Source organism: Stegastes partitus, unplaced genomic scaffold (assembly GCF_000690725.1).
Source record: "Stegastes partitus isolate 25-593 unplaced genomic scaffold, Stegastes_partitus-1.0.2 Scaffold1, whole genome shotgun sequence".
Lineage (NCBI taxonomy): Eukaryota > Metazoa > Chordata > Actinopteri > Pomacentridae > Stegastes > Stegastes partitus.
The window spans coordinates 1,384,187-1,405,016 of record NW_007577732.1 but is presented as its reverse complement, the minus strand read 5'-3'; the positions used below and the strand labels follow the sequence as shown (position 1 = coordinate 1,405,016).

General features: G+C 41.4%; 2 protein-coding genes across 2 annotated transcripts in view; both read right to left on the bottom strand.

The window, feature by feature from the left end:
* Nucleotides 1-2,709, bottom strand: part of lyst (lysosomal trafficking regulator) — a 62,701-nt gene extending 59,992 nt beyond the window's left edge. Inside the window, 2 exon segments of the mRNA XM_008302367.1 lie at nucleotides 859-1,121; nucleotides 2,642-2,709. Of these exon segments, the coding sequence (XP_008300589.1) occupies nucleotides 859-939 (81 nt within the window). The 5' untranslated portion in view covers nucleotides 940-1,121; nucleotides 2,642-2,709.
* Nucleotides 2,710-6,817: 4,108 nt separating this feature from the next.
* Nucleotides 6,818-19,903, bottom strand: nid1a (nidogen 1a). Its single transcript, XM_008306808.1, has 20 exons — nucleotides 19,642-19,903; nucleotides 17,610-17,912; nucleotides 17,303-17,529; nucleotides 16,888-17,183; nucleotides 15,515-15,655; nucleotides 14,922-15,173; nucleotides 14,435-14,635; nucleotides 14,112-14,345; nucleotides 13,843-13,980; nucleotides 13,212-13,340; nucleotides 12,550-12,693; nucleotides 11,227-11,346; nucleotides 10,512-10,739; nucleotides 10,137-10,309; nucleotides 9,317-9,443; nucleotides 9,032-9,203; nucleotides 8,125-8,282; nucleotides 7,918-8,041; nucleotides 7,015-7,147; nucleotides 6,818-6,856 (listed from the first exon to the last, which is right to left on the bottom strand). The coding sequence occupies exons 1-20, from the start codon at nucleotides 19,843-19,845 to the stop codon at nucleotides 6,818-6,820; spliced, it is 3,543 nt and encodes a 1,180-aa protein (XP_008305030.1). The 5' UTR covers nucleotides 19,846-19,903.
* Between the last annotated feature and the right edge of the window lie 927 nt (nucleotides 19,904-20,830).

Sequence of the window (20,830 nt, the reverse complement as noted above, 5' to 3'; positions counted from 1 at the left end):
ATTCAGCAAGTGGATGAGTTGTGCTGAATTTCAAATTTGTGTCAACTTGCCGTATGAATCCAGTTTTGCCACTGCAACATGATCACAACTAATAATTTGTCTCCATCAGAATAAACTAAACACATTTGAGTTTATTCAGGCTTGTCAAAAACACATTTTGTGACTCTTAAACCTTTTTTTCAGGACCACTGATATGTTGTTCCATAAAAGTAAGCATCACCACCACCACCCAGGGAAAGACCCCTGAGCTGAGCCTGCACCACAAATATGTCAAAAAGTGATCATCTGCCAATAACTGATTGGGTGCTTCTTGTTAAAAGCTGTATTGCCCCGTTCACATACGTCTACAGATGCTTTTATCTTGATCGAACAGTCATAACGTGCAAACACACATAACTTGAAGTCGGTGGTAACAGCAGAAGCATGAAACTTTACCGCTTCTTGCAACCGAATGATTGTGAGGAAAAAAATGTTTGCAGTATGACATTAAGGAAGACAAAACTTTTGTATTGTTTTGGCTTTTTGTATTTGTATGTAAAATATCCTTGTTTAGCCATCACGAATGAACTCAGTCATTTTGATGCATGAATAGCAATTCACTCACAATGTATGAGCTGAAATCACTTTTAGGCTGGTACAAAACTGCATTTAGTAAAGTGAGTGATATTGGTCATTCAAAGCTGTTCCAACCGGTATAAACAACTGCAATAGTTAGAGTCTGGGGCACAGAGCAGGTAAAAACAATGCAGAGATAAAAAGGATAATTGCTCCTCTGGACACCAATTAGTTTGCGGCAGATGATCACTTTTTGGCACCACACCGGCTCCTGCTTCAGAGAGTCTGCCAGCAGCTCCATACCTGCAGATCCGCTCCTTGCAGTCTACAGTCCATGTACTTTTCCCACGCATATGACAGATCAGTCTGCTGTGGACTGGCCATGTCGTCCACACCTCCAGTCTGGACGCTGAAAAAGTCAGGATTTACTCAATTCTCCTCTGGGGTTCCTCTCTAATCCTCCAGGAGGCTGCAAGTGGCCCGAACGAAGCCCCAAATGTTCTCCTGAGTCTTTCATAGCAGGTTCATGCTTCACTGCGCTGCTTTGCCACTTTTAAATTGGGCTTCTGCAGAAAAAAATACAAAGTGTCAACGGTTAGCCAAAACAGAATTAGCAGGCAAAGCCGCTTTCGCCTTTATCAGCGCACTCACGACATGCTAGCAATTAAATGTGACGCACTTGAACCCGACTTGAACCCGAAACTTCGGCCAGACGAGCCTGACACACTGTAGCATTACCAAAACAAAACGGACTCTTGCAGTGCAGGCAGCTAGCTTAGCTTGGTGTATGACTGAACCTGCGTCAAGTCTGCAGGAAGATAGAAGCGACGCATTTCTGCTGAGGAGTCTTCTTTTCAAAATAAAAGCACCTAACGTGTTAACGTATGCAGTTACACTGAAGACTATCGTTTTACTAGAACTGACAATAAAATTTGTCAGCTGGATGATCATTGCATTCTAATTGTGAGGACTGAAATTGCTCATAGATACGCTCACTTGAAAGGCAGTAGTATTTCATTCTGTTAACATCCAACTTATTTGAATTTTTTATGTAACTGTATTTTTATTTGAGTTGATGTAAAAGATGTTAGGTGTTAAAGAAGTCTGTCCATAATTACATACAATACGTGGTAAATATATTTAGCTATATAACATTATACATATGTGTAATCAAAATGTTGAGTCAGTAATAAGACCAAAACACTCTTTAAAACTGGACAGTTTCTTTTTGATGATGATGACTGTCCCGAAAAGCACTCGCTATAATGCTTAGTTCTTACTTTTGCCTTCCCTACATTCAACACATACAGGTACAACCAATTGACTTTTACTTCTATCAATGTCTATAATTTACCTTAATATGACTCAAAAGTAAATTCTACATTATTACAATACACAAATAAAATTTAAAAAAAGATCTTACATTAAATTCTAGCAATAATGTTGAGAAAATGTTATTAATTTATTACCATGCAAATACTATAAAATCACTGTTAATTTCTAGACTCCAATCTACTACATAATATGTAATATGTAATTCTTTTCTTCAAAATCTTTGTGAGGAATTTATATAATTGGTATTAACAGTGTATCATAATTAGTAAATAGTATATATTTCCTTGTAATGCCATGGTTGCTTGCAGTTGAGGCATAAATTAACCGGCTTCCTAGAAAACGTTGCATTAAGTGTTTTATTTTGAAAGTTCTGCTCGATAACTGTGTTCCCCGCTGTAGCTAGCTTAACCGCGACACACAAGCAGCCTCGATAACTTCAACCAAAATATCCGGATAAAAACCACATTAACGCTCGAGTAACCACTCCTAATGACTTCTACGAACTATTTTAATTGATAAAATGCAGTCGCCGGAGTGTTAGCTCCTCATCTAACCGTCCTGACGTTAGCTGCGGTGCTGATTGTTGCATCGCAGCTTCTTGTGAACAGCAGCTGTCAAAACTGTATCACAGAGAAACAGACACATCCTTGCCGGCGTCTACAGAAATAAACAGACGGTCTGAGTATACCTGCAGCTTTCTTACATTCACATTTTCCTGTTCCAAGTGAGTAGAATACATTTTCATACATACCTTCGTTGCCCATAAATTAAAGGCAGCTAATGCTAGCCTCTGTCCAGCGCTGACTATGGGTAACTTTTAGCCCTCAGTATTGACTATAAGGCAGGCTCAAACGATACCGCCTCCTTCACTGCCTGATCACCCTGTATAGCGACACAGTCGTCCTCACATATATTCATATCCTTCCATTAAAGAAAAGGCAACATTTACAATTGTCACTTAAATAACGCGAAACTGAAAAAGTAATAATACATTTTTTTTTTAAAAATGCAAAATTATAATTTAGTGAAATAAGACATTGCTTTTGAATTGTGGTTGAAAATAATAATTCAAAACAAACAAACAAACAAAACTGTCCCAGACAAATTAGAGCACTTTTCTGATAAGCAGTGGACCAAAATCAAAATACCTGTCAACAGGTGCAGAAGTCTGACTGAGAGTTACAGAAAACATTTGATTGCAGTGATTGGCTCAAAGGGTTGTTCAACAAAATATTAATTTACGGCTCCCATCATGCGTGTTTGCTTGTTTTTTATTTTTCGTTTGGTTGTTTTGTTTTTAGAAAACATTTCTGTTGAACCACAATTCAAAAGCAATTCATTATTTTCATAATTTTTTTATTTATTATTACTTTTGTCAATTTCAACTTATTTCAGTGACAGCTGTTTTTTTTCCTTCTTTAATGGGAGGGTATGGATACATTTGAGGACGACTGTCGGTAGAACCTATAAGAGTCTACCGAACTGAGGGACTGAACATGTGCATTAACACGAAAGTAAAAAAATTCGTGTTCTTTTTGCGTAAAAGGGTCTTCATGTGTTAAAACCCGCTAATATCAGTTTTTAGTCATCTTGTGAATAAGACTTAGCAGAAAACACAGACGTGATTCAACGTGCAAAAATGAAAGATGATTGTGATTGAACCAAAATCTATGCGACAGACGGATTTCTTATTTTAATCTGCGTTGGCCTGGTACAAATATTCCTAGCAGACAAATTTGAGGGCACCATGCCATTATGTTCTATAAAGCGCTCCCAGCCGGTGACATGCCCATGGACTCCTGTCCTGCCTCCTATTGGACAGCACACAAATGATTTCCCAATCAATCACTGCATTTCGTTCACGGAGCGGTGGTGCGTTTGAGAAATATCTGTAAAAACAGACCCAAGTGCTGGTAACCCGAATATGGTAGCCTTAACTTTGTACAACTTTGCACATGTTGCACATCTGGTGCAATTCTGGTTACATTGATTATAACATTAATAATCTATCTATCTATCTATCTATCTATCTATCTATCTATCTATCTATCTATCTATCTATCTATCTATCTATCTATCTATCTTGATATTTCCTATGTAACCACTACACACAAAATAAATGGTTAACCACAAATCAAAGTAACATTGTAATTGTTGACCTGCATTAAGCCCAAAATTTGAACAATATTTAACAGTAATAAATATGTTGCAGGAAGAACTGCAGGAAGAAGAATTTCACAAGTTTGTGTGTAAAAAATATTCATAGTTACACATGAATTACAGTTTATGCAGTTATCTATACACCTGCTCCATTAAAAATTAAGCTTTTTAGGATGGTTTTTATATGCTGGAATAAACACCATGAGTGAATTAGGTAGTCAGCGCCATAACTGAGCATTTCCACTGTGAAGCTGCAGTGTACAGATGCTGTTAATTTACATGATGAGCCTTCCTTTATCATTTTTCTCCTGCAGAATTAGTTTCATTTCAAACATGTATGGTTGAATTACTTCTACATTAAATCAATGACCAGAGAGAGACTTTAAATAATCAATTTGTCAGTTGACAGGATACATAAAATACACCCACAACTGATTAATTCTGTACACGTTTCCTGCATCCATTAGTCAATCATAGGAATGTGCAGTTTTTGTAAGTTGTGTCTTTTATTGTGGACTGTTCATTTTAATGTAGGAATCAACCAATATGTTTTGGGGTTTTTTTCAGAGCCATTGCTGATGATTAGTAATCAGGGTGACTAATTACCAATGTTTGTAACCAAAACATTTGCAGTAAAAATGAAAATCTTGGTGACAAAATTTAGCATAAATTCCTATACAAAACTTTGTTGAAAGGCTTTTTGTTTATTTCTGTTTTTACATGTGTTTATTGAAAAGTGAACTCTTGAACTTTTGTCCTTCAGTGTTGCAGGAGTGAGTAATGTCCCGCTCACTTTAATGCTGGCAATGGGTTATTACGGGAGACCACAGAGTGACAACAGAGAGAAAGAAGACAGCTGCATCTGAGCCAAGGTAACACATTCTTTCATTATTGTATTTTTATGATTGGGAATCTGCTCCAAAACAAAAACACAGATAATCAGGAAAGTAATGAATATCATATCCAACAATTGAGCATACTGATAATCAGTCGACCCCTATTCTGTTGCCATCACTTTGGCCTTTAGAACACTTTAGGACTTATTTTTTTCCTTACTGGCAAAATGTCTGCAATTAATCAAGACAATCAAAGATAAATCAATTATGGAAATACTAATAATGTGCAGCTTCATTGTAGATGTTGCTGTTTTAAGCAGGTTGTTTGAGGCACATGTGATAAAGCTGCATATTTCCGAGTTTATTAAGAGTCCCTTAATGCCCCACTGACGTAGTGTGTCTCCCTCAGGACACAAACTGAGTGGGTGGCAGCTTTTCATCCTCTTTAACAGAGCACACACATCCCATTAGTACAGTGCGTTTTGGACTTAGGTCACTGTAGAACAACAAAGTAAACTCTTCTTTTCTTTCCAAACAGGTTATAGAAATGCTACTTAAGGAACATGACAGGTCCAGTTTATTTCTTTGGGTGAATTTCTATTAATGAATTATTAATGAATTTATTAATTAACATATATAAATAGTAAAATCCTATATGTTGGAAGAAAGGAGCTATATTACGATCACTGTAAAAGTAATTACATCTGAAGGTCATAGACACAAACTTTGAAGGAATATTTTTAGAATAATTGTAGAGTTTAGGCACAATAAATATGACCTTATAAATATGTAGATGCATTTCTACATATAAATCTACCTAACGGGCTATTTATTAAATCACGGTAAATACTGTATTCCAAGGTTCACTGTGGTGACACCTCCTGCAACGCAATACTAAATATGTATTTGTAATTATCCCTCTCTAACACTCGGTGTCACTATTGTTGCACTGAAACCACAAAACGCAGGAGCCCAGCATGTTAGAAAAATGTTTATTCTTTTGCTGCCCAGCATGTAAACTCATCCCACCAGCTCGTACAGACAGTTTATTCCACAATAATGCTTCCATGAGATAATTCCGACATGCCACAGTGTAACACAACTGACACGGGATAATGTCACGTATTGCTGTGATGAAGTTCATATTAAATAATGTATCCCTTGAGCTTTATTCTCAGTTTATGTGCACTCAGGAAACATTGTAGTGTTTATATTTACAATTTTCAAAGGCGGATGTGGTTTTTATAATTGGGAAATTTAAAAAAAAAAAAAAAAAAAAAAAGATAAGCAGATAATCATAACACCGCAATAAAAGGCACAGTAAGTTTCGCCTCTGGTTTTCAGTGGCATTTGCAGCAGTTAGAATTTAGTAATGCTGAGTGAGGCTCCTAATTGGGGGTCAAACATTCGAAACAGTGTCAACACTGAGAGCTTGGCCGCCTCTTTTTCAGTACCCGGGGTCTCTCTCCACGCAGCCCACTGCGTTGTCGGGACACTTGCAGGAGCGGCCGGTCGGTGTTGCTAAACAGAGGTGAGTGCAGCCTCCATTGTTCACAGCACAGTAGTTTTGTCCTGGCAGACGGAAAAGAAACACATGCCCTTGTATAAATCATAAGTCACCATAGCAGGGGACTGCAGGAAACCGCCTCACCACTGTTTGTTATACATATACGAAACATATCTGAGGGAAACACATAGCAAACTCCAGATGTTGGAGGCCCTCTCCCTTGACTCCGCATTCCCTGGCTTTATGCATGCAGCCTTATCTGGAAGGGAGGATGAAGCCTGGTGCTTCACTTAACTATTAGTCATCCCTTTGCTTAATAATAAATACTAGCTGCAGAATTCCTCCTGTTGCTTTCAGGTCAAGGAGTGAACCTGAGATTTTTCATGTTTGCAGCGTGCACTCAGAATTCCTTAGAGTGTAGAAGTCACGAATCTGGGTTGGTGGGTCCTGAAGAGTACGGGGACTGGATAAGCAATAAGCATGACTTAAAAGTAGTTCTGAATACACAAGGATCAAAGTATGAGTGGCTCTTTAGTCAGGTGTTTTCATGTGGAAATACACATTTAAATCAACCTTTTGAAGATCTTCAGTAGGCCAATGTTTATGGGGAATATGTCAAACCCTTACAACTGGTTTATTACCTGAAGGACACTGGGCGTAAGCAGTGGCGATCCCGTACAACTTGGTCCGTTTCTGAGGCTGGAACTCGTCTGCCTCCCTGCCAGTATAGCGGTCCACTGCAACCACTGCATCCCTGTTGTAAACACAAACAGCACAACAGTTTAGCAATCGGGGGCTCTCTCATCTTGAGAAATCGTCATGCCTTCTTGTGCTTTGTATAAAGTCTGTTAAGTATGAGTAAAGGTCAGGGTGGGTTTGTTAGCCGTAACTGACATAGTTTGCTGTAAACTGTTGAAGTGCACTGCCTCCCCCACCACCACCAGCAGCACCTCTCAAACCTTTTTTTGTAAGGCTAGATCACAGAGAGGCCCTGTGCAGGTCACTCACAGATGCCCGGGTTGAGAAATTGCAAGCAGCTGTCACTTTTTAGGATACCTCCTCACACCATGTACACACACACACACACACACAAAGTCACCCCAACCCCCGCCGCTGGGCATTGGTTGAGGAGAAACTAACCTACAGAGTTGGCCGCATGGGAAGGCACCTCCACAGTTACAGGGAGGGAGTATCTGAGCCTGGGAGAACATGAAGGGCTCATGTTTGAAGTGTAGGGAGCTTTTCGACCTTTGACTTACCCTCTCCTTCCTCTACCTTCACAGATCTGCATTCTTACATTGCATAATGGACCATGGATAAAGGTTGACTTATGCTCTTGATGCTACAACAACCTTTGGGTCTTATTTATAACAAATTCCAATCGCAATAGTATGAAATCAAAACACTTAAGGAGCTCTGGCTTGACTCTTATCAGAAAAACGTGTGTGTAATAACCATAAACACACATTTAGACTAGTATATAATTTACATCCCACATGCATGTGTAAGAAGTGAGTCTCAAACCTTCGCCAGTCAGTGTAGTAGATGTTCTTCCCAAAAGTTGTCATTCCAAAAGGGTACTGAATCCCTTCCAAAACCTTACTGCGGTCACCCCGGGCAGGATTCATGCACTCCAATTTATGTGTGCCTGCAGGCAATGAAGACATTATTCTCAGTGCTGATCACAAAGCAGACATAGTTTTATAGATGAGTCATCTGTCTGAAATCTACCTGCGTCTGCCCAACAAAGCAGCGAACTCTGAGAGTCGTAAGTCAAGCCGTTCGGCAGGCCAAGATCATCTTTAACCAGTACCCGTCTGTTGGATCCGTCCATGTAAGAGGTCTCAATCTTGGGGGCATCGCGGTTCCAGTCAGCCCAGTATAGATTCCTGTTGTGAGGTCAGGTGTGATGTGAGTTCACTCTTAAATTTAGCATTTAACAACAACAACAAGCTGCAAATTCTTTAAAAATGCTGGTAGCTTTTTAAAATCACAAATCATCCTACACTTTCATGTCTTGACGATAAATAGAAGCACAACCAGCAGCTATTTAGCTTAGCTTAGCATACAGACTGGAAAAAGAGAAACAGCTGGCCTGGCTCCCTGACAAAATATCCATCTGCACAGCCTAAACATTTTTTTTTGTACAGATCAAACAAATGACACACAGTGTGCTAGTTGGTGAGCTCTAGAAGTGATAGTAGGTGGATTTTCCTATTTCTGATTCACAACGCCAATCAGCTACATATTAGTTACATATTCACACTTTTTTTTCTCCCATGAAACTAATTGCTTCATGCCCTAAAATGTTTAGATGTTACTCTACATCATTGTCTCCTTTAGAATTAGAGGCTCTATATAGTCCCTTCCCCTTGCTCTCCACCTAGCCCCCACTGCTCGCTGCAGCTCCAGCACGCCAGCTCACCAAAACTTGTAATACTGATGTAATTCTGCTAGACATGTTCAAACTGGTTCTGACTGCCTGAATCCATGCACTGCATTTCTGCGACAAAAATGCTCACGACAGATTTACATGTCAAATTTGTTATTAAATCTTTATATCTTACCGCCTCTAGGGTCTAACTCACTGTATGTTCAATAAACAAGCTAGTAAAAGCTTTATGTACATCTTACATACCCACTGGTCGGGTCAGTGATGATAGCACGGGGGTTGACAAGATCAGAGTTGACAATGACACGTCGCTGAGAACCATCCAGAGACGCCACCTCAATACGATCCTTCACAGAGTCAGTCCAGAACATAGTCCGCCCCAAGTGGTCAATAGCGATACCCTCTGGGCTGTCCATATCTGTTCACAGGATACATTTTACAGCTTCTTTACTTCATAAAAACAGTCATCTGAGTCATGAATAGCCCGAAATGAAAGAAAACCATTTGGGTGAAGCAGAAAACTAACAGTACCTGATCTAATAATGGCAGTGGGCTCTCCACCCTGGATGCTGGCCCTGCTGATTGAGGGAGATGTGATTTCTGTCCAGTAGACCATTTTCTCCACACAGTCATAGGCCACTCCAATGATTACCTTCTCCTGTGCAGGAGCCAGAAACCAACAATTTTTAAAGTGCCCTTTCTCCGAAAAAGACCCGTCAGGAACAGAAACATGGAGCAGATTTGTTTTTTTGACACTGATGTCTAGACGATAATCCAAACACACCGAGCTGCATACTCAACATGAGTGAGTCGACCAGACTTGGGGCCAGCTGGTTTGGAAATCAGCGTAACAAGAAATGCAGATTGCCATTCCAAAGATGTGGACTGATGTTAGCAATTAGTGTGAATGTCACCATGTGCCTCCAATAAAGTGCGAGCCTTGAATGCATGCAGCAGATGGGAAAAGCACAGAGCTAGAGCAAGTATTAGTATAAGTAAAAGAGAGCAGAACAGAGCAGAAGGCTGAGCTGATGTTGTATACACAAGCGAGAAATCCTTTAAATGCTGCAGTTGTTTTTGATTGTTTCCTCTTGTATAATCTTAATAGTACAAAGTGGAAGATGTGTCAGGGGTTAATTCAGAGCTGCTATCTTGTTAAATCTTGTGAGCATTTGTTAGATGAAAGTCCAGTTAAATATTTCCTTCTATGATGTCATAGCACACATTTAAAGCAAACAGATTTTTCTAAACAGTCAACAAAAACTGCAGAAGTTGACGTAATACCAAAAGGGATCACACAAATCCTCCTAAACTTCCTCTCTAAAGGAGAAGCATATTGAGAGGAGCTTACAGGGAGATGGAGGACAGCCTTGGCACCGTCCTTTTTCATATCATAACCCTCCAGTGGGATGTGCTCTATCCTGCCGCTCTGGGCAAACAACAGGTGTGTCCCAGGAGGCAGGGCGTCAACGTCGGGTCGAGGCTGGGGTCCCACAGGTTGAGGCACACCACCGTGGTCAATGCCTAATTCAGACAAGTAAAGAAACGTGAAAAACGAGGGTACTTGTGGAGGGTAAACCAACCTCAGCAGTTGAAAGCTTTCCTGGATCTTCTTCAGTAGTGTTTGTATGCTGCTCATTTGTCCTGCATATTTCGCCTCTTGTCATGCTATGAGCAAAACTGTGGTCTCTTTATGCTGAGCGGTAAACACATGTGGTTTACTCACACATTGGTCGGCTGCCAGGTCCGGAGCGAGTCCCGGGAATTTCTTGTCCGTTTCGGTCCACGCACCAGCAGTGTCCCGTGCTGTCATGGCACTGCATGGGGTTATAGGCGCCGTTCTCATCACATTTAGGGATATACTGGCCTACAGAAGGCCGTGGGCCCCGTGGACCGAACTCTGTCGCTCCCAGAAGACTGTCCCTGTGGGTCTCACACTGTGTTTTTGTCCTCTCTGAAGAAAAGAGTGAAAAAGAAGCTCCAGCGTGCGCACAGATACCTTGCAAAAATATCACAAATGTATTCGTAAGTTCATTTCTAATTTGTTTTGTTTTGTGTTCTTAAATTCAGCTGGGCAAAAACTCCCACATCCCTCATAAGTCTTGACAAATTCCTTTTTTCCAGGAGAAAATGAAAAACAGATTCCAGCTGGCACCAGTACATTCTGCAAGGAATTCGTTTCCAAACACTCCTCTTGGCCAAATGTGTGGAATAAACAAAGTTGTGAATGAAAATTATCCGTTTTTCTATTTATCTTTTATAGAGTCTGCGACTACATCAAAGAATACTATTACCAAACTGTCTGAACTCCCATGACAGATATCCAAAATAAACCTGTAGTAGCTCAGGCTTGATATCTAGTTACCAGAGTGAATATAAAATCAAGCTAAGTGAAAATGATTAAATAAGCTGTTGTGTTTGCTTGTCAGAAAGCAGTTTACCTGAAGAGCAGGAGAAGCCATCACCATAGTAACCTGGCCGGCATTGGCAGGTAAATGATCCCTCTGTGTTAACGCACACAGCGTCCCGATGACACCTGCCTTGCTGGCACTCATCTATGTCTTCAGGCAGGATATAAGAGGGTGAGGGAGGGTAGAGCGGAATCATAAAATAAACTACATAATCTAAAATACTTTCTGCATGTAAAATCAGTTACATTCTTTTATCGACAAAGATCTGCAGTTTAACCTGGGTCAGCTTGTCCCTAAAACTGTCCTTAGAGTGCAGGACATCAAGCCAAAATTGCACAGAGAATGGAAAATATGAATAAGCCACTGAAAACTAGCCAAAGAAAAGCAAAACTACACACAAAACAGGACCTCTGAAATGTCCATCTGCTTTTGTTATCTCTCCATTTAATCAGTACAGATGTTTCATGTAACCACATTCACCTCCCACAGTCCTGAGCAGAAGTTTTAACAATCACAGTCCTTAAAATCTATGTAGCAGATTTGGAATGCAATACAATTTTGGACTGAGCTATACATTTCAAGAGGTCAGTAGTTACAGCAGATTTTTATTTTTGAACCTTATCGTTACAAAATGAGAAGGTAAAGTTAGAGTAGAGTAAAGGAATGAGTAAGAGTCCAAAAATCCCCAAATATTCAATTGAATATATTGTAAGACAGGAAAAAGGAATTAATTGTCATAAATGAGAACATGCAGTCACAATTTTTTTTTGTGGGCAATTTTCGAGGAAAAATTAGAAAAAAATAGCTGGTAATTAATTCTCTCTGATTTTTACCTAATCAATTAAAGGCAGAGTATGTAATTCTAATTCATTACACTTTTTTGTCATAAATATGTAAATAAATCTGTAAATAGGAAAGAAACAAAGTGGCGAGGACTGATCTACTGAACACTATTCGTTTGTCCTGTGCGCAGGGCTGGACCAAAGAAAAGAGGGCAGTGGAAACAGAAATGAAAGTAAATCTTCTAAATTTAATTATTTAAATATGCTAACCAGCTAAATACTTATAATCTTTCCCCAATTGCAGACTCCACCTTTATTCAACTGCCGCAGCTCTCCTCTAATCTATAAGAAATTGGTACACTAACAAATGTCTAATACTATAATAATAAACACTAAAGCTAGTTGCAAAAATCAATTGCATAAAATATACCACAAACACTACAATTTACTGGTTTTGAAATAAATGCTAAAACTACTTTTTAATGTATTTTCTGAAATTGTTGAAATAGGCAGAGGTTCTGTAGCCTACAGTCTGACAGCATGCTGTTTATTAAGTGTCTTTCTGCAGTACCTTGGCAGTTTCTACCATCTCCTATGAACCCTGGTAGGCAGGAGCAGATGTAGGACGATCCTCCAGTATAGCTGCACTGAGCGCGCTCGGGGACATCACAGGTATGAGTGCCTTCCTCACAGGGGTCCACCGGTCGGTTAACCTCTGAGAAGAGGAAGAAAGAGAAAATACTACCAGTTTCCTATTATAGCTTCTCCAGACAGACCCAGTTAAGCTGTTCTCAGTCTATGCTGAAAGATTCATGAGAGTGGTATCAATAGAATATAAGCCTGTTTTACAAAATGTTGAACTATTCCTTTAAAATACGCAGTGACAGCTGAGCACAGGAGAGTAAAATACCAAGTATAGAAAACAGAAGTCAGACTAATATTGTATCTGTTTTCACAATCTTCCCAAAACATGCATTTTTACCTATTTTGCAACCAGACATGCAACCAAAAACCTTATTACACTTTCTACTGTGATAATCTCCCTGCACCAAAGTCACTGTGTGTGTGTACTTATGATTAGTAGGTATGCATGTGTTTACCTTGCCCACCCTGCTCTGTTTAATATTTTAATGCATTTTATTACAGTTTACGTCTAAACCACTACATCCCAAACCACCAGGTGAGATTTACCCAATATGTAATTGTACTTGACAGCACACAAACACCACTTACCAACGCAGGTCTGCCCATCATTGCCGAACTGGTACCCATCTTCACATTCACAGCGGAAGGTCCCAGGCTGGTTGTTGCAGATAGCATTGGGGCCACAGATCTGAGGGTTCTCTCTGCACTCATCAATGTCTGATAAAGAGAGCAGCCTGTTAGCATTATGCTAATAGCTCCCACATTAGATTCAAGTTTGAGTTCTGATGTCTGGATTTGTCAAATCAGTGTCCTTCATTATCAGATGGTGGGGGATCAAAGAAGAGAGCTTAATTAGATTTCCTAATTGTTTAAAGATAGAATCTGTCTGAAATGCTTCCTTCCTTTTTCTACTGTGTGTGCTTTTCCTGTTTGGTCTCTAATGCAAAAAGACTTTTGGTTGTATAGAATGTGGGCTGGGAATGAAGACCAGACTGGATATGGTAATCTGGTCTCAGAGTGTGGGACACTTCCTCTGCTAATTGGCAAGATTGTGCAGTTCCCCAGGAAGGAAGGCTTTTGAAAATGTGGGTTAATTTACAGGGCTAAAGCAGATATGGAAACTGTTTGATTTCCCTGGAAGGAGAAAATACATCAGTTGAGAGAATCCATAGAATACCGCATCCTCTTTTTTGCCTCAAACGGTGTAAACAGTTCTTACCATAACATGTGCGCCCATCACCGTTGAATCCAGCAGCACACTGGCAAGTGAACTGGGTTCCTTCTCCAGCTCTGCAGACTGCGTTGGTGTCACAGCCGTGCCTCCCAGTGAAACATGGGTTCTCCACCGGCGCCCCTCCTGAGAAGGGAAGGTGTAGCACAGTTGGATTAATATACTATTATCTTTCTTTCTTGGTCAGGATGTTGTGCTGCAGGAAGGAAGGAAGCTCAGACCAAAATAAACGGACTAAAAAAGCTCCACATCCTCACCGTTGACATCCCCGATCTTGTTGCTCATGGCGAACCGGATGAGTTCATTGTTAGCATCATACATGGCAAAGACCTGATCCACGCTGAGCATCTGGGTAGGTTTAATGTCCTTCATAACTTCGCCGTGCTGGCAGCTCTGGAAGGTGATGGTCTGACGCCACTGATACGTCCTGGTCTCGGTGGACCCATCAGGCAGACTTACTGTATAGTCCCGAGTTGAAGATGAGGTGATCACTGAGAGGTAAGACAGAGGAATAAGAAACAGCTACAATCCTTAGGTGGGGTCAAAATCAGAAAAGACATGTGTTCAAGCGGTGTCTTACGGTTGTTGCTGTACTGGTAGATCTCAGAGTAAGGTTCGATCTGCACCGTGGAGCCGGGAGGCACCTTGGGGACCCGGCCCTCCAGGGTGGTGCTCACTGCCAGGTGGTCATGCTCATCGATGCCTTTGAACTCCTGTCTGATGGTCAGCTTCTCATTCCCTGGCAGAAAGGTCACCTCAGCCTGCCGTGTGAACTCCCCCCCTTCAGAGGACAGAGAAGAGGGGGTTAACTTTAAGACCCTGGCCCTGGATGAACTTTGGCTCACCGCCTTCCGTCACAGCTGAGGTAATGTGAGGGGAATTCAGCTGGACAGCGAGCAGAGCTGCAGCTGTATGTGTGTTTGCAGCAGCTCTGACATTTGTTTACAGAGATTTATGCCTTCCACGATCTTCACTTTTCTAAACACATGAAGCCTTTGAAGTAACCACACGAGAAGCTTCTGAATTTTACATTATTAGATGTAGTTGATGCAGTTTTTTCTCCTCACCAATAATACTGAAGCCGTTCCTGAAGCCAGGCTGCTCCAGAGCAAAGGCCCACCCAATTACACCACCGAGGGCGGTGAGGGGCTGCAGAGACGGTCCAACAGTGGGAGGGATGTCGCTGATGGCGACGTAGGATCGGCCGTCATTTACCACAACGTACGAATGCAGATCATTGCTGCTGAACTCCACTGGAGAAGGAGAGTCGCCCACAAACACTTTCCCATGTACTTTACCATTCATCCTCTGTGGCTTCCCTGCAAAAACAAACCAAATCCATCAAGGTTAGTCAGGGAAAAGAGCAAACAAACCTTGTGGCTGAACCCATTTATTCGGCCCATTTGCTCAAATTAATATCAGGAGCTATGTGAGGGCATTTGTGGGGGGAAAAAATTGGCTAGAGGAACTGCAACAGAGCTGCTAAAAGCTTTTCTACAATATTTACACATCTGCCAGCTATCAAGAAGAATTTACAAATTAAATTGTTCCACAGCTGTTTTTCAAAAGCTAGTTTTCGCCCTAGGTTTTACCAACAGTGTATCATTTTTAAAAATGCTTTCAGTGTAATATTAGTAAAACACTGAAAGCAGACACTTACCCTCAGCCACACACTGTATCCCATTGCCATAGAAGCCTGGCCTGCAGTGGCAGCAGTATCCACTGGAGTAGTCCCTGCAGTCAGCAAACTGGGAGCACTTATTTTTGTTGTTCGCACATGTCCCAAGATTGTATGAGAACACTGAAACATGGAAAATACGAGCACTGAGAATATCACTGCAACAGCTAATTGTTGAAATGACTGCTGTCCCAAACCCCAATCCACTAATCACAAAGCTGGTGGTTTGATCCCCAGCTCCTCTAGTCCATATGCCAGTTGTCCTGAGCCTGAAGCCTTTATGTAGCAGTTTGCCTCCACTAGTGAAAGTGAGTGAGGGACAGACGCATTGTAAAGAGTTTTGGGACTATCCAGCTGTTAAAACACTCCGGCGAGAAGTAACATCCCTAATGTCATATATTTTTAATGTAGCCTTCCCCCATGTCCCATAGTGTGTCTGTCGGCTCATAAATCAGACATTAATATTGAAATCATGTCAGCTAACCAGCTCTGGACATTGGGCTGACTAAGACTAATTTCTAAACTGGAAAGAGTGTAAACCTTGAACAAACAAATAAAAAGAGAGCTTGCTCATGGGGTTCCAGGGAAACCTTCATCCTTTTAATGTATATTATTGTAGGTTCTAACTTTCATTCTAACTTTCTCAGGTTCCTCTTCATAACTAGTAATTATGTACAATCTTAGCCTTGATATTTATTATAGTCAGGTAAAGCTATATTTTGTATAATTTCTGTTGAATTTTAATCATTATTTAAATTAGTTAGGTCAATTCACATCATAAATACCACTGTAGGGTCTTAGCCTCAATATTTATATTTGTTGGGTTTCATTTATAACATGTTTTTTTGTTTGTTTGTTTTTTGGCTGGAAAGCACTTTAGCCTGGTGGCTGTTGTTGTAAATGTAATTTAAAAATATCTGTGACTTGACTTGATTTGGCAAAACCAGTTTGTTTAAGGGAATTTGTGGCTGGAGGAACATTTGGCCTGCCTGTTAAAAGACTTTGATAAGGGCTTGGAGGACCACTGGGACGCTGTTTGCTGGCTCCAAATTACATTTGGCTGAAAAAAAAAAAGGTTTCATTTTTTTCTTTATCTATTTTTCTTGTTTGTGGTTGTGTTTGGTTTGAAGTAATACCAATGCTTAGTCTCTGACTACCTTTTATAAAAGCACCTGCTCCTACTTTAGAAGCCTCCCCAAACCACCAACTTTTTTAGTTTCCTGAGATATAAAAACATTACCAATGAATAATAAACTCTAAATAGTAGACAAATCTAAATCGCCTTATAAAGGCAGCCATTTTTGACACTCACAATAAAATTACACTCAGTCCGAGCCTCTCTGCTTTGGACTCACCATCCACATTGATATCCGTGTCATCCACCACCACCACTTCTGGGTTGTCAGGCTGACGTGGTTGGTACTGAACCGGATAGACTTCAATCTGCTCCGCCTCTGCCTGATAAGGAGGGTATTTCACTTGTCCGTCGGTATACACAGGCCTCCTTGCATCAGCGTCCTCGTGGGCCCCTGACGCCTGTGCTGGTGCCTCAGTGGGCAGATCAGTGACTTCACCTGGAGCCACATTGGTGAAATACGGAGAAGTTCCAATCTCATACACCCATACGCCCCGCTGGCCAGAGTTGGTCTCCCTGTGAGAGGCGAAAGGGTTAAGTTTCTAGACTGAAGGTCTGAAGAACTGCAGCTGCTGTTCTTGAGGTGTCAGCCCTAGTACATTGGTTCTTAAATGGTGTTCTGTGCGTTGACTTACTCTGCTAAAGCTCTCACAGATTCCTCTTCATCCGTGGTGGTGCGGTAGTATGGTCCCTGACTGGAAAGTAGGAAACCCCGAACCAAACCTTTACTGAAGCCAGCATGCATGACCACATTGCTGTCTCCTGAGGGAGTGGAGGGAAACTGTATCCCATCCCTCACATAGAGGACGATAGCATACGAGGCGGTCTCCAGGGACGCGAGAACCAACTGGAAGGTGTTTCTCTGAGTGACAAAACATTAGAGAGGATGTAAATAAGCAGCTCCACCCCAGATCATGGGTTGGATAACAGTGCCATGCTCACCTTCTTGGGGGAACCGTCCCCTCTGCTGTGAGGTTCATGGGTGGTGACATCAGCCCAGGTGATCACAACAGCATGAGTGGGGTTGACTTCATCATCCTCAGGAAAAGCCCTGTTGATGTGCTCAGCGGCCCGGCGCAGAACATCAGGACTCGAGTCTTCGCGAAAGAAAACTTTCCCAACACCATCACTTGTGTCCAGGTTTCCTTGCAGAGCTGCAATCATGCCGAATTTTGGAGGCATTTTGCTGAGATATGTCGCCTCGCTCGTTGGCTCTGCTGTGGCAACAAAGCCGTTGGAGTTGATCTAAAATTAAAAGTTAGTTAGTTAGTTTAGACAACAGGAAATGAGATGACCAGGGCACTGTATGACTTCATTTATGACACAACTAGAAGTGTTTCACAGCAGGAACAGACCTAGTTCTGTGTGACCCACTTTGATCTTTATTCCAAACTCATTAGACTAATGATCCGAGTGAGCTGTCATGTCCCACCAGAGCGCCAATGAACAAACAAAATGGCATTTAATGCACATTTTACACACTTGTAATGGTTTAATGAGAACACATGCAAAGCTTGTAAAGAACGAAAACCTGAGCTCATGTTAAAAAGACACACACACACACACACACTGCATATGGGGCTCCTTCACTTCCTGACCAAAGGAAAACAAGAGCACTATTCCTGGCCGTAGCTTCCTGTCCTTCCCCTGACAAGTAGCCCCAGAGAGCCCGAATTTTGCACACTAATCTTCATTACAGAAACATCCTGCAGAAGTGGAAGTTGGAGCTGGGAAAATGTTTAGCGATTCTGATCTAACAGACGTAGCACAGAGAGAGAGCTCTAAAGTTAGTGGTTCTCTATGAAATTTGAATCACACTCGTGAGGCTGTGTTAAAACCCCCTGACCTGAGAAATAATTAGAAATGAAAATGTTTGTTTTTTTTCTGTAACCACGTGTGGAGCGAAACGCCACAGGGCACAGACAGTTCAGGGCAGACTGTCTCAGAAATGAAAATGTTTAGGCCATCTTGAGTGAACTTGGAAGAAGTCGGCAGTGGGAAAAACCCCAAAGAGTGATTGTTTAAACAAGGAATTCAATATTAAATATAGGCTTAAGGCTTTTGGGTTAACCACGACTTTCTGTCTCAAATAACAATTCTGCTGCCTGGATGTTGCTGTAACATAATGGACCAAAAAAATTCACTGATTACAGACGTTGTTTTTAACAAAGTTATCTACTGAGATTGGCCACGCCTTGAACAGGTTAACCTTACATTTTCTGTAAAAAGAGAAATAATGATAACTCCAGAAAGTAGCCTGTATCATCTGTTAAAGTCTACATGAGGAAAACATGTGCAAAACTTTGGCAAAGGTTAAGTCCCTGCCACTCAGTGTAATTGCTCTCTGATAGCACATTATCCACACGCAGCACAATTAAAACAGAAAAGTTGCACTTTTCTTTGAAAGCGGAATTACAGGGAATAAAGGGCTGTTTGTTTGTCCAACACAATGGTGCAGCTTCATTTAAAAGCTCCACAGGGCAACAGTTTAAAAAAAGCCTGGCAAATTATAAACACATGAAGCCTTTAAGGATGAACTCTAAACCTATATATGAAGGTTCACATATGTACCTTTTAGTGGCCATACTGGTATGTTACATCACTAGACTTTTTGGGGTGGATTGTAAAACAAGATTCCTCGAGTTCTTCGATCAACAGTAAAATGATAACCTCAAGGGAAGCTATAGGAATGCGCGGACACATGCATTCCACAAGATAGAGCAGCTTCTATGATAAGTAAACCAATATTTAAAAATCTCCAAGTCGTACAAAAAACTCAAATCCTACCGGTGCTATATTTTGCAACTTCCAGGAATTGTTTAAGGTTGTAACTACTGACCTCTTTTCAGTTTCTAGGTATGCGCAATTGCGCAAAATCGATGTCCAATCAACCGTCACCAGTAAATCCCACGCTTTGTTTTTTTTTATTATTATTATTACTGTGATAGTGTAGCAACTTTAGAGGTTAACTTACATATACGCTGTCAAAAGTGCCATCATAAAACAGCACTGGCTCGGTCAGATCAAGTCGGTGCGTTTGGTCATTCCCTCCTGCCAGTAGCTGGTCTCTCGCGCTTGGACCGAAGGGGAAAAGCTCATCTCGCGTTATGCTCAGCACCGAGGTGAACAATCCCAAAAAACTCGCACACACAAACCATCCTTGCTTCTGCCAACCCATTCTTCGTCCTTCTGTGGCAGCTGAGCAGTCCTGAGTTTGAGGCGAGACTGGTTTTGGGACTAACTGTTTGTGGATGGGGGCGGGGCGCAGGGAAGGCACTAAGACTGGAGAGAAACTTAGAGGTAGCCTATACTTTACTCTTCATGCTGTCCCTAAAACAAATTCCTGGAATGATGTGGTTGAAGGCTGGCACGCTCTGGGTCAGTTTACTGGCACAGCTAACCAGACATCTACATGACAGGAGCTGGACGGGTCGGCAGAGGATGGAATTAAGCACTGAGATGAATAGAGGTCATTTTAACATCCTTTTATTTAAATTTTTGAAACTGGTTGTTCCAATGTTGCCAGTACAGTAGAAAGCAGCAGGCTGTGCTTAGATGATTATGCATTTTAATACAGAGGCCACTGTGTAGGAGGTCTACAGAGGGACAACGCTGGATCTGTATTAGCAGGTTTGGACTCAGGCCAGTGGACCATCAGAGCATGGACCAGTTACCGGCAACAGAGCCCCATGCCCAGTTTGACTGAAACATTATGTAAAGGACAATATCACAAAGCACTGTAGCATACTCTAATCATTTGAAGCATGCCGCTGTGGCTATCAGACTCCACTCCAGCTGGGATAATGAGGGGCATGCTGGTATGGTTCAGCTCGGAGCTGCTTCTGCCCCTCTAACGGATGCCCAGTCATCCGTCCAACACTTTGGCCCATAACTGCTGGCCACACTGTCCTGACATATGGCGTTCACAGTCCCCATTACATCTAATGATTTTTAGTGACCTTTGACCTTTCGTGTAGAGCGCCCATCAAGCCAAAATGTCTTCTTTAAAAAATAGCTTTATTCCTTATTTAGAAAATGAAACGAGACAACAACGTTAATGCCAAGATTTCCACAACATTTGATGTGGACAGTCACAATACCCCCCGACAATGATTCATAATGTTTTCGGTGGCAGTGTGACCTTTCTCATGTTCTCCCCCAAG